This window comes from Miniopterus natalensis, chromosome 5, assembly GCF_054644295.1.
Source record: "Miniopterus natalensis isolate mMinNat1 chromosome 5, mMinNat1.hap1, whole genome shotgun sequence".
NCBI classification, from domain to species: Eukaryota; Metazoa; Chordata; class Mammalia; order Chiroptera; family Miniopteridae; genus Miniopterus; species Miniopterus natalensis.
The window spans coordinates 44,574,752-44,587,783 of NC_142085.1; the positions used below are offsets into that span (position 1 = coordinate 44,574,752).

At 34.3% G+C, this 13,032-nt stretch overlaps 1 protein-coding gene across 3 annotated transcripts in view; it reads left to right on the top strand.

Annotated features, from left to right (window-relative positions):
- Positions 1-13,032, top strand: part of CASP8AP2 (caspase 8 associated protein 2) — a 30,073-nt gene extending 17,041 nt beyond the window's left edge. For 2 of the 3 annotated variants that reach the window (XM_016208132.2, XM_087817509.1), the window contains exons 6-11: positions 815-930; positions 3,303-5,509; positions 6,302-9,497; positions 10,515-10,614; positions 11,185-11,237; positions 12,416-13,032. In XM_016208132.2, the coding sequence (XP_016063618.2) occupies positions 815-930; positions 3,303-5,509; positions 6,302-9,497; positions 10,515-10,614; positions 11,185-11,237; positions 12,416-12,419 (5,676 nt within the window). In that variant the 3' untranslated portion in view covers positions 12,420-13,032. Of the gene's footprint in view, positions 1-814; positions 931-3,302; positions 5,510-6,301; positions 9,498-10,514; positions 10,615-11,184; positions 11,242-12,415 lie in introns of those variants that run through there. The other variant, XM_016208131.2, reaches the window with a different exon arrangement.

Consider the following 13,032-nt stretch of genomic DNA (forward strand, 5'->3'; position numbering starts at 1 on the left):
CAGTTTATAAGGAAATTTTCTTTTTAATATTAAGTGAAATAGAAAATCTGACAAAACATGCATAATTTCCTACATAATCGATGTAGGAAAACTGCTTTATTTGTTAAATGACGTTTACATAAAAGATCTGTTAGCTAGTTAACAGTTAAATAATAGAAAATTCATAGAGATGAGATTAGGTGGTTTAAAAGAGAATGGTTTAAGAAAAAAAAGAGAGAGAGAAAGAATGGTTTGATAAGCAAAGGTTTAGAATTGCTGTTGGGGAAAATGATGATGCTTTCAGAATTTTTGCCAGAGTTTGTGATCATGCTGCAAAAATTAGGAATGTTATCTCTTGTTCTGATTTTTCATTTTTTGGTAATGTTTATCTTCCTTTTCCCTTTCTCCCAAAGAACCAGCCAATTCTAGATTCATTCTTAGTTCATCTGAGAATTAGTACATTTTGCAAATTAAAGCTAAGTTGTTAAATATAACACAATTTTTATCATTTTTATTTTCAGTTTTCAAGATAATAGTCCTGGAAGAACTTTTTTCTATTTGTGTTTTCATTTTGCTTTCTATTTTAAATAGTTTCACTTTAAATGGCCTTTCTCTGGTGCTGTTTATCTTCTCTAAATCTCAGCTGGCTCATTTGTGTAATGAGCATAATAGTACTTCTCATAGAACTTTCTTGAGAATTACATAAGACATAATATGTGCTGCCTGGAATGTAGTTAGCTTTCAATAATAATTAGCTATTACAAGAAATAGTTTAATAATGCTTTATTAAATAATAGTTTAATATACTTTATTAAATATATCTTGTGATATTTAGAATTTCAGCTTAAAAAATGAAAACCAATCTCTTAAGAAGAATATTTCAGCACTTATCAAAACCGCTAGAATGGAAATAAACCGCAAGGATGAAGAAATAAGTAACCTTCACCAAAGGTATAATTGAAGGGTGTGGATCTATAAATTACATGGGTATTGATATGTGTGATATTTGTAACTTTGGAAGCATATGAAAATCATGCATTTTATTAAATGTGTAAGGTTTTACTATAAGTAACTAATGGTATATTCTAGTGGTATATTATCATAATAGTATATATGATTATTAAATAGAATATTTCCACATACCTCTCTCTGAATATATTCAGTTTTCTAATACACTGGGATCTTGCTCTGGCACTCTCTGCTCCTGAGAAGATGATGTTATGGGTTCTTTTAGACCCCCACCAAATTACTAAAGTATCAGTGCATCTGTGCTCATACCCGTTATCAGTAGACAACCCTGAGAATCTCTCTCAATTATATATCCTTTTCCCTATCAAGTGGATTTTCTATTTCTCTCTCTGTCTCTCTCCGGTTGGGACCAGTGTTCTGCTCTAGAGAATTTCATCTCTCTCCTCTCCTTCATAGTCCTACCTCCAAAACAGTTATATAAACTTTCTGTCTCCATTTCCTGTTTCTACTTACTCTTGAACCTAGTACATGCTGAGTTCTGTTTCCATTGGTTCACTGAAACAGTTGTAATTTGGTTAACAGTGACTGCCACTAAATATGTCTTCTCATTTTAACTTTTCTTATGCTGTTAGACATAGTTGACCCTCTTTTCTTGAAATAGTCCTCTCCCTTTGGCTTTTGTAATTCTCAGTTTTCTTCCTAAATTGAGATTTACTCTTCTGTACTTGGCTAAGTTGGAATTCCTCAAAGCTCAAATCTATATCCTTTCCTTTCTCTGTCAGTCTTTTTTCTCTTCTCTTCTCTTCTCTTCTCTTCTCTTCTCTTCTCTTCTCTTCTCTTCTCTTCTCTTCTCTTCTCTTCTCTTCTCTTCTTCTCTCTCTTCTCTTCTCTCTTCTTTTCTCTTTTCTCTTCTCTTTTTTCTCTTTTCTCTTTTTTCTTTCTCTAATTTATCTTTATTATTGAAAGTATTACAGATGTCCCCTTCCCCCCATTAGTATTTCCATATAAGGTAATCTTACTTATACTAGGTCAGTTCCATTTATATGTAGATAACTACTTCACATCTACACAAAATTTTTAAAATTACCTCATTCAAAACTGAATTATGATCAAACCTCTTCCATTGAGCTCAATGGATTTCCCATCATTTATTCAAATCCATCATTTATTCAGCTGGTATAAGTTAGAGACCTAGGTGTAGAATGACCATTTAAATTATTGCCCAAACCAGGACACTTTTGTAAAGACCCTGTCTCCAAATAAGGTCACATTTTGAGATACTGGGGGTTAGGATTTCAACAAATGAATTTTGAGGAGATACAGTTCAACTAAACAAGATCCATATAAGGTCTACACATTGCCTTAGGTTATATATATCCTGTGTCTTTTTTTTTTTTTTTTTTAATGCCTTTTTGATTTCAGGGAGAGGAAAAGAGCGGGAGAGAGAGAGATAGAAACATAAATGATGAGAGAGTCATTGATTGGCTGCCTCCTGCACGGCCCTTACTGGGGGTTGAGCCTGTAACCCGGGCATGTGCCCTGATTGGGAATTGAACCTCAGTCTCCTGGATCATAGGTCGATGCTCAACTGCTTAGCCATGCCAGCTAGATGTGTCCTCTTTTGTTCTATAAAAATCTCCTCTTACTCTCTCCACGTAGTACTAATTGGGAGTACATTTATGGGAAATTATGTAAGTTCAGGAAGATGGACTTATTATAAAAAGCTAAAATGAGGTATTTACATTTTTGTTAAGATAACTGCTGGTTTTCTGAAACACTAATATAAAACCTTAAGACTTACGCTTTTTCAAAAAACAAAACAATAAATACCATTCCCTTAGGAAAGAATTACAACTCTATATTCTTTTTCTTTGCACAGTATGTGCCAATTTAGGTGGTTAGTGATGCTTTGGTTTACTGTCGGATTATATGTAAAACAGATCATCTCTGTTGTCCCACAAAGTGTCACTTTTCCTTCTATGTAGTTGGGCTAGAGTGAGTAAGGGCAAAAAAATAATATCATTGTTCTAAAGGAAGTGAATTTGTGGTTAGTTTGGGAATTCTATGCCTGTGGTGAAGGAAGTCTGAAAGACATTGGCAAGTGCTAGGATACAACTGAGGAATATCCTCCATATCTTGTTTGAGAAAAGAAATGAGAGTTCCATGTTTTGAAAAACTTGCCAATTTAGTTGGAAGCTGGTAAATTGTTATTACTCATGCCTTTATACAACGTAAAATTAGTTTTTCTAGTATGTGGGCCCCTGAATTTTAAAGTGTATCACAAGTGATTAAAATTTGAGATTATTAAAAAAGCAATAACTTTATTTTTGTTGTTAATTTCTCTTTCTTAATAGATTATCTGAGTTTCCACATTTTCGAAATAATCGTAAAACTGCAAGGACATCAGATACAGTTAAAACAAAAGATCTTACATCCAGACCTCCCCATTTGGATGATTGTGCAAAGACTGAACACAGGATGAAATGTGATGTTTCTAAAGATGGACATCATAGCACTTTACTGCCAAGCATTGAAAAGGAAGTAAAATTGCATTTGGAAAAAAAGAGCACTTTGCATTTACCTTCACCTGTTGAAAAACACTGCACCAATGGCATTTGGTCACGTTCCCATTATCAGGTTGGTGAGGGTAGCTCAAATGAGGATAATAGAAGAGGGAAAAAAGATACTGGATATGGCCAATACAGTAGAGGAACTGATAGAATACGAAAAGACTTAAACACTAGCTGTGGTGATGGTGAACCAAGGAACATAGAGGCTAGTCAAAGGCTACAAGGACGTCCTGAGAAATATGGTAAAGGTGAACCAAAGGCTGAAAGCAAGAATTCGAAGTTTAAAAGTAACACAGATTTGGATTATAAAAATGAACGCTTTGGCTGTTTCTGGCAGAAAGAGACCTTTAGAGAGAGGTCACACAGTCGAGTAGAATCTCAGAGTGACAGAAAACTAGAAAGGCAAAGTGAAAGATCACAAAATATAAGTAAAAAGGAACTTAAATCACAAGACAAAGAAGAAAGAAAAGTTGATCAAAAACCTAAATCAATAGTGAAAGATCAGGATTATTGGAGAAGGTCTGAACGAGTTTCATCTCTCCCTCATTCCAAGAATGAAATAAAATCTCATAATTTAAGTAAATACCATCTGGAAGAGAGAAGAGAAAGGGAAGATGGTAAAAGAGACCGGGGTGTAAATAATAGTTTTCAAGAAGGAAGATGTTCATCCTCTCTTTCAACCAATAGAACTCACAAACACATTGATTCCAAGGAAGTTGATGCTGTGCACCAAAGGGAAAATACACCTTTAGAAGCTGAAAGGCATAGAACTGAAGATAAGAGGAAAAGAGAACAAGAAAGTAAAGAAGAAAACAGGTATATGAGAAGTGAAAAAAGAACACCTACAGGACATTTGCAGAAGAATAACAAAGAAACTAAGCAAACCACTACTGATTTAAAGAGACAGAATGGACCGAAAAATAAAGGTGAAGTCTCTAATAATGTTTCTGAAGGCGCAGATAATAAAGACCTTGCAATTAAAGCTGAGCATGGTCCAAATGAAACAAAAAACAAAGACTTAAAGTTGAGTTTTATGGAAAAATTGAACTTAACTCTTTCTCCTGCTAAAAAGCATCCTGTTCCTCAGAATAATCAGCATAAAATAATCAGTACTCCCAAATCTAGTGGTATATGTGATGTGGACTCCTTGGTACAGGATAAAACAGTGACATGTGTTCCCACTGTGAATGAACATATCACAGAGGAAGCCAAATCAAAGTTATTGGAACCAAAAGATGCTCCTGCAACAGCATCATCTGAACCCTGGACCAATATTCAAGAAAAGAAAATGGAAGAAGAAAATAGTTTGTTAGTTAAATCTGTAGAGAATACTGTGCATTGTGACTTGCCCATTTGTGGTACAGAGACTTCTTCCTCAACACCTGTGGAAATAGAACAAACAGAATCGTCGTTTCCATCAGCAGCAGAAATGGAACAAACCATTAATGGTGCAAGGACAGCAGCTCCTGTAGTACTGGACATATTACAAACAAATGTTTCTCAAAACTTAGGCTTGGAATTGGATACCAAAAGAAATGGCAGTTTAAATTCTTGTAGTATTTCTGAAGATATGGAAATGAAGGTGGCTTTTTCAACAGAAGTGGCTAAATCCAATGAAAGTGTGTTGCAGCCTTCAATGGAAAAAGCTGGCATTTTGCCAGTAGTCCTTTCAGAAGTTGGTAACCCAAAGTCTGAGCCTTCTCTTGTAGATACACCATTGGTTGAGAGTAAGTCTTGTCATTTGGAGCCTTGCTTACCTAAAGAGACTCTAGAATCTTCACTTCAGCACACTGAGTTAATGGACCACAAAATGGAAATTGGTGAAACAAACTCAGTATATAATGATGAGAACTCAGTTCTGAGCATTGACTTTAATCACCTAAGACCTATTCCAGAAGTCATTAGTCCTCTCAATAGTCCAGTGAGACCTGTAGCAAAAGCACTTAGACTGGAAAGCCCATCTCGAGTTCCAATATATAACATTCATAAAGGTAATAGTTTATATTTTACAATTTATCTTTTTGTGAGAACGTAAAATATATAAGCAAGATGAAGTAGTGCTTTTTCTTTTTTGATAACATGTTAACTCATTCAGACTCTCATTGTTAACTAGAAATTGAGCCTTTAGTCTTAATTTAGATAATTCTTTTTTTAAAAATAAGGGTAATTTTATTTTATTTTCATTTTTTAAATCCTCACCCGAGGATGTTTTTTCATTGCTTTTCAGAGAGAGTGAAGGGAGGGAGAGAGAGAAACATCGATGTGAGAGAGACATATCAATTGTTTGCCTCCCGTACACACCCCAGCCAGGGCCAGGGATTGAACCTACAACCAAGGTACGTGCCCCCTTCAGTCCATAGGCCAACACTCTAACCACTGAGCCAAACTAGCTAGGGTGAATTTAAGTAATTCTTATTTCTATATAAAAAGGAAGTGGTAGGACAGATTATTTCAAATACTCTTTGCTTTCTTTCAGATATATTTTTATTGTTCAAAAGCCATCGTCTAACCTGAAGTAAAGATATCCGAACAGTTGGTTGATGGTTATCCAAATGCCCAAACTCTACATTATCACTGTTGTCAGACACCTGAGCACCTGGGAACAGTGAACAGTAAAGACCAATGACATGAATAACTGTTAGGCATTAACATTCTGCTTAAGAAAAAAAAGCTATTAAAATAATGAAATGCCTCAGTATTTACATTTTTTTGTTCAGTATGGAAATGTCAAATGACTAAGACTCAGTAGTCATGTGACTATAATATACTTTTCTCTTTGACAGATATGTTTCCACCAAATGCAACTCATTCTACCTCCAAGAGTCAGTCTGATCTCAACAAGGAAAATCAAAAGCCAGTTTGCAAGTCTGACAAATTTACAGAGGCAGACTCTCATAAGAATTCCTCTTTAGATGAATTAGAAGAAGGAGAAATTATAAGCGACAGTGAAAACTCTAAACCACAAAATAGTTTTGAAGAAAGTGCCAAACCTAGAACTTCTACTGAAGTGCAGAACAGAAAAACTAGCCCAGGAAGTAGGAAAAGTACTGTGCATTTGGATAAAGACAGTAGGAAAACATCTGTAAAAATTCAGCAGACCAAAAGGAAATGGAGTAAGAGACAGTGTGAATCTAGCAAGTCTTCGAAAACAGAGAAAAAAGATAAGACAATGAGCACCTCCGTCCTGGAAAAAATAGTTCCTATTATTGCCGTACCTTCTTCTGTACCAGAGGTTATGCACATGTTACGAATGATAAGAAAACATGTGAGGAAAAACTACATGAAATTCAAGGTAAAATTTCCATTAAAACAATTTCATAGAATTATTGAGTCAGCAATTTTGAGTTTTACATCACTCATTAAACACCTTGACTTATCCAAAATCTCTAAGTCAGTGACTACTTTACAGAAGAATCTCTGTGATGTTATAGAATCCAAACTTAAGCAAGTTAAAAAGAATGGCATAGTGGATCGCTTATTTGAACAACAACTACCAGATATGAAAAAAAAAGCATGGAAATTTGTAGATGAACAACTTGATCATTTGTTTGCAAAGCTTAAGAAAATCTTAATAAAGTTTTGTGATTTCATAAACTTTGGCAGTGACAGCGATGAAGGGAAATTTGAAAAAAAAAAAGAGAAAACACAATATTCAAATTGTCAGAAGGGGAATGCAGTCAACTCCAGCAAAGAGATGCCAAAAGAGAAATCCTCAAAATCAGAAGATTCTGTTTATTTTAGGTCTTCACTGGGATGTAAAAAATCTGAGGACAAACATCAAGACCAAAATAACTCTGATATTAACACAGTAAAGCATGACATTAAAAAAAGCTTTAACACTTGCCTTGATAATATTAAGTGCGCTCAGTCTGAAGAGCACTCCCTGGAACTGAATTGTCCAAGCACCCCAAAGCCAGGAAAAATAGAAAGCAGCACCATAGAGGATACACAGACTTCCCAGCATGCAGCTTTGAAGCCAGAACGCTGTTTTGAGATTCTTACTGAACAGCAAGCATCTAGTCTCACTTTTAATTTAGTGAGTGATGCACAGATGGGTGAGATATTTAAAAGTTTGTTGCAAGGGTCTGATCTTTTGGACAACAGTGTTAATTGTAATGAAAAAAGTGAATGGGAGTTAAAGACTCCAGAGAAACAACTGCTAGAGAGTCTTAAATGTGAATCTATACCAGCCTGTACAACGGAAGAACTAGTTTCAGGGGTTGTTTCTCCATGTCCTAAAATGATGAGTGATGATAATTGGTCATTATTATCATCTGAAAAAGGTCCATCTCTGTCTTCAGGGCTTTCATTGCCAGTTCATCCTGATGTGTTGGATGAAAGTTGTATGTTTGAAGTATCCACTAACATAGCTTTAAGTAAAGATAATGTATGTAGTTCAGAGAAGAGCAAGCCCTGTATTTCTTCCATATTGCTTGAAGATCTAGCAGTATCTCTAACAGTACCATCACCGCTGAAATCAGATGGTCATCTCAGTTTCTTAAAGCCTGAAGTGTTGTCTAGTTCAACTCCTGAAGAAGTTATTAGTGCCCACTTTAGTGAGGATGCCTTACTTGAGGAAGAGGATGCGTCCGAACAGGACATCCACTTAGCTCTGGAGTCTGATAATTCAAGCAGTAAGTCAAGTTGTTCTTCATCATGGACGAGCCGGTCTGTTGCTCCAGGCTTTCAGTACCACCCTAATCTGCCCATGCATGCTGTCATCATGGAAAAGTCCAATGATCACTTCATTGTGAAAATACGGCACGCGGCACCATCTACCTCCCCGAGTCTTGTACAGAATGTGGTGGCTGGTGAGTCATTGACATCTTTGCCCAGAGTGGTAAAGGAAACTGATGAAGCAGCAGAGAAGGAATGTATTTCATGTCAGAGCACAGTTTTTAAATCTGTGGAGGAACTGAAACATTCCAATGAAAATGTTGACAGCAGTAAATCAGCTCATGAAGAACAGGGCTGTATGATACAAACACAGGTTCCTGATATATATGAATTCCTTAAAGACGCTTCAGGTAAAGTGGGTCATAGTAATGAAGTGGCTGATCAGTGCTTCAAGTTGCATCAAGTATGGGAACCAAAAGTGCCTGAGAGCATTGCAGGATTGCCTCCCATGGAAGAAATTTCACATTCTGTTGAGGGTCATCTTCCAAAAGTGCCTGAAAGCATTGCAGGATTGCCTCCCATGGAAGAAATTCCACATTCTGTTGAGGGTCATCTTCCAAACACATATGTCGACCTCACAAAAGATCCAGTCACTGAGACTAAAAACTTGGGGGAATTCATAGAAGTAGGAGTTTTAAACATTAATCAATTGGGATGTTCTGGAAGCAGTTTGGATCAAAATGCTCAGCTATTAGACAATGTGCAGCCTGATACTGTAGATGCTTTTATTGATTTGACACAAGATGTTTCAAGTGAGAGCAAAAGTGAAGATAACCATCCTGCTGGTGGACACTTAGGATGTCAGGTGTTTTGTGTAGATGAAGATAACTGTAAGGAAGAAAAGGTACAAGTCGCAAACAAGCCTTTGGAATGCATGGTTGAGGAAGCCTGTATCGATTTGACCTCGGACTCTCCCAGTTCATGTGAAGTAAAAAAGGGTTTAAAATCAGAACCGACATCAAATTCTGATAGTTTAGAGTTGCCTGTGGCTTTGGATAATGCTCACAAAAAGAGAAAAAAACTCCCTAATCTAAACCAGTCTATTCAGAAAAAACAGAGAAAGGAAATAGACTTAACCAGTAAGGAAAAGACCAAGAAAACTACCCAAAATTCTGGTGAGAATGGTGAAGCTCACCAAAGGAAAGCCAGTAAGAAAAAGGCCCCTGCAGTGACTAAAGAGCCCTCATCGTTAAAGGCAAGCCCAGGGATTAAGGACCCATCAGCAGTATCTGGCACTTCTATAAACCTTTCTGCAAAGAATATTATTAAAAAGAAAGGAGAAATTATAGTTTCCTGGACAAGGTAAGGATCTTATGAGATTTCAATTACCAGGAAATTTTGAGAGGCCAGAAATCTATTCTGTCATGTCATAGTTATATCTAATCCTAAAATAAGGAAAGTGACAACTTCGAAAGTAGCCAAAGTTAATAGAGGATACATTCTAGGGTATAATCTATAGCAGCAGCTCTTAACCAGAGATGTGCATTAGCACCGTGGATAGAACTTTTCATTGTGCTTTAACCTCACTTTCTTAACTAAAAACATTGTAAAGAACTGTTACCACATTTTAGAAAGGAAGAATGACAGCTGATGATGAAATAAAGCAAAAAGTGTGAGAGTATAAGAATTTCAGAAGTTTCATAAACAGGTTGTACTTTTGACTTTTATGTGAACTTTTTGAGAAATGCAGATTTTTAAGCCCCCATTTCAGACATATGGGTAACCATAGTTGTGAACCATTGGACTAGAGGTTTAAGATCTGCAGACTTAGCTAGAGTGCATAATGAGGGAAGCTGAATTTTGTTGAAATTGGTGATTGATTTTGTTTAATACCACAGTCACCTATGCCTTCATTTCAGGTAATTTAGAGATGGCACAATAAAATTTCAGAGATTGTAATAATGCATATTGGTTCCTGACCATGTACAAAAAGCAGAGGCCTGGGAATTGGAAGATTTGGATTCTATTTTATTTTTGTTCTTTTGATTATTAAGTCTGTCATCATGTTTGGGCCCTAATTTTTAAAGTATTGTATGCATTAAAGGTAGACTTTTAAAAAATCTATACTTTTGTCATTAGAATAATAAATGAGTATATTTAGTTTTAGAAAAATTTGAAAATATGTATGACCTTACAGATTAAAATCATCCATAATCTTCTCAGAGATAATGATTGTATGTTTTGATATACACACTTTTTCATTTTTTTACGGATTTTAATAAAAATTTCACCACCTGTTGATGGACATTAAAGGCAGTGGAATTTTTGTTAACTTTCTGCTCTAATCTACAAAAGCTAAATAGCATTTTCTCCCTGTAGAAATGATGATCGGGAAATTTTATTGGAGTGTCAGAAAAGGGGGCCATCAATGGAAACATTTTCTTATGTAGCTGCCAAGTTGAATAAAAATTCATCTCAGGTAACTTTCCAATTTTTACATCTCTATAGTTTCACAGGTTAAATTATTACTCTAAATACTTAGATTTCATTTTAACTTGTTTAAAATATGTAGATACTTATTTGCCAACTTTAAAAGTATGGCTTTTTATGTAGAACTGTTAAAAACTTGGTGATTGTGGAAGAACAATCCTAATTTGTTTTTGGTTTTCTTAACATTTACTTATTTGAGCTTAAACAATTTTGTAATGTTTACTTGTTTAAGAAAGTTTAATATTGGGACTTGACTTGGTGTGGTGAACACACAATAGAACATACAGATGATGTATAATAGAATTGAACACCTAAAACCTGTATAATTTTATTAACCAATATCACCCCAATAAATTCAATAAAAAAAAAAAGAAAGTTTAATATTGAAAGTTAAACTAGCAGTGACCTTCAGTATGAAGATATTTTATTTTTCCAGACATTACTTCATCTCTTTATTATTGACAGTAACTTCCTTTAGATGTTTTATGAAAATAGCCATTACAAATTTCTAAAATCTTATTGCAGTGTTTATAATTAATACCCCTTTTTTACTTTTCAGGTCTCAGAAAGATTCCAGCAGCTATTGAAGCTCTTTGAAAAGTCAAAATGCAGGTAGTTAACAGTTATACTACAAGAGACTAGTAAAATAAATGTTTGATACTGTAACTGTGCAAAGTTAATGAGCTGTTAGTCCTTAAGGTGTGAGTAGTGGGTGAGACATCAAGTTGAGTTCCTGCTTCACTCACAGCTTGGAGGATGATTGCTCTTGCAGACTTCTAAGGTCACCAAATCCACAGGACATGCTCAGAGTTGCAGTTCAGTTGACTGATGATGAGTCTAAGGTGGGGGGAAAATCCATTTGATGATTAATAAAAAATTTTTTTATAAATGATAAATAAAAAGTTTTTAAGTAGCAGAAAAATTGTAAAGATATTTAAGATATCACTATTTTTGTAGTTGCTTTGTAGTCATGATTATTTACATGCAAAACACCCAATTTTAAATTAAATTACTTTCAAATTAAATTAAATTGGAATAGAAACCATATTTGGCCATAGACCTCAGTGTGAAGTGCTCTCAGTATATTTGAGTTATAAATCTGTTTCTAGCTCTGATGTAAATTACTGTCTTTAGAAACTGTTAATTTCAGTAGCCTTTCAAAGCAACTAGTTTGCTATTGAGATCTTAGGAAGATATTTAGTAGTTTATTGTGAAGTTAAAATTCTACTTATATAATTCAGAATGTGAGATTTAATAATGGGGAATTTGAAGAAAAAGCTTATTCTAAAGAACCTTTAAAAATAGTTTAAGGCAACAGTGACTTGGTTATTTTTCAGATTTACTTTGCTTTAAAGTTTTCATTGCCTTTAAGAAATTAAACTGAGTTTTTTGATTTACCTGATGTTTTCTAAAAATATGACTTCCATTCTCTTGTGAAGCTAATGTACATTCACGAAAGAATTCACTTGTATCTGGAAGTGATGGTTATTAGTTTGAAATTTCCAAATTCCATTACAGATCTTTTATTTGCTTGCATGATAGCATAGTTAATGTGTTAATTTCATTTCTGGTTTATTTCTTAATTGATTTTTACCCCCAAGTACTATAGTCTCATTAAATTCTTTTCAAAATCAGAGTATAATAATGATAAAGTTTCCAAATTTATTCTGTAAAAGGCTAGTTTTTAACATCAATATTATCTAAGTAGAACTCATTTAAAAGAACAACACCTATGATATGGTCACATCATAAAAATAGAATCATAACTTCAGCATTTTCTTACATTACAGATAAGTTGCTGAGTTCCTTGGAGTCTTGATATTGCATACTACACAGAAGCTTGGAATTCCTCATGTTTTAAATGGGGGGGTAGAGGGCAATTTTATGACATTTGATTACTAGATTATCTACATTTGTTATTCCTTGCTGGCTCTTTACTCTCAGGTCAGCTTGTTCCAGTCATCAGTCTGATTTGTTTATCTGTTACTGATCAAAATACTTATTTTTAAACAGGTTAGGATTTGTTATTAAAAGCTGCAATGATATAATATTGAAACCTTAGTTTTGATATTTCAAAGAAATGAGTTTCTTTTCCAGATTTTTAAAAATAGTTTTGTAGCATTTTTAAATTAACCATTATTTAGTTTGTTTTCATATATTTTTATTTGCTTTTCTAATGGCCTCTCATTTTGGAAAATTGTAAAGTAATTTAAATAGTATATCTGTAAATATGTATACTTAAAATGATGTAAAATATTTTGTGTGTATTTGTGTTTGTGTATACACACGTATATAAATGGCTTTGCCTAGCCAAGGAATTTTTTTTTATCTGTATAAAACTTTTTTGTATAAAATTTGCTTTCAATACCAGTAATGTATAAATAAAACCATGTAAAGTTCTGTTATA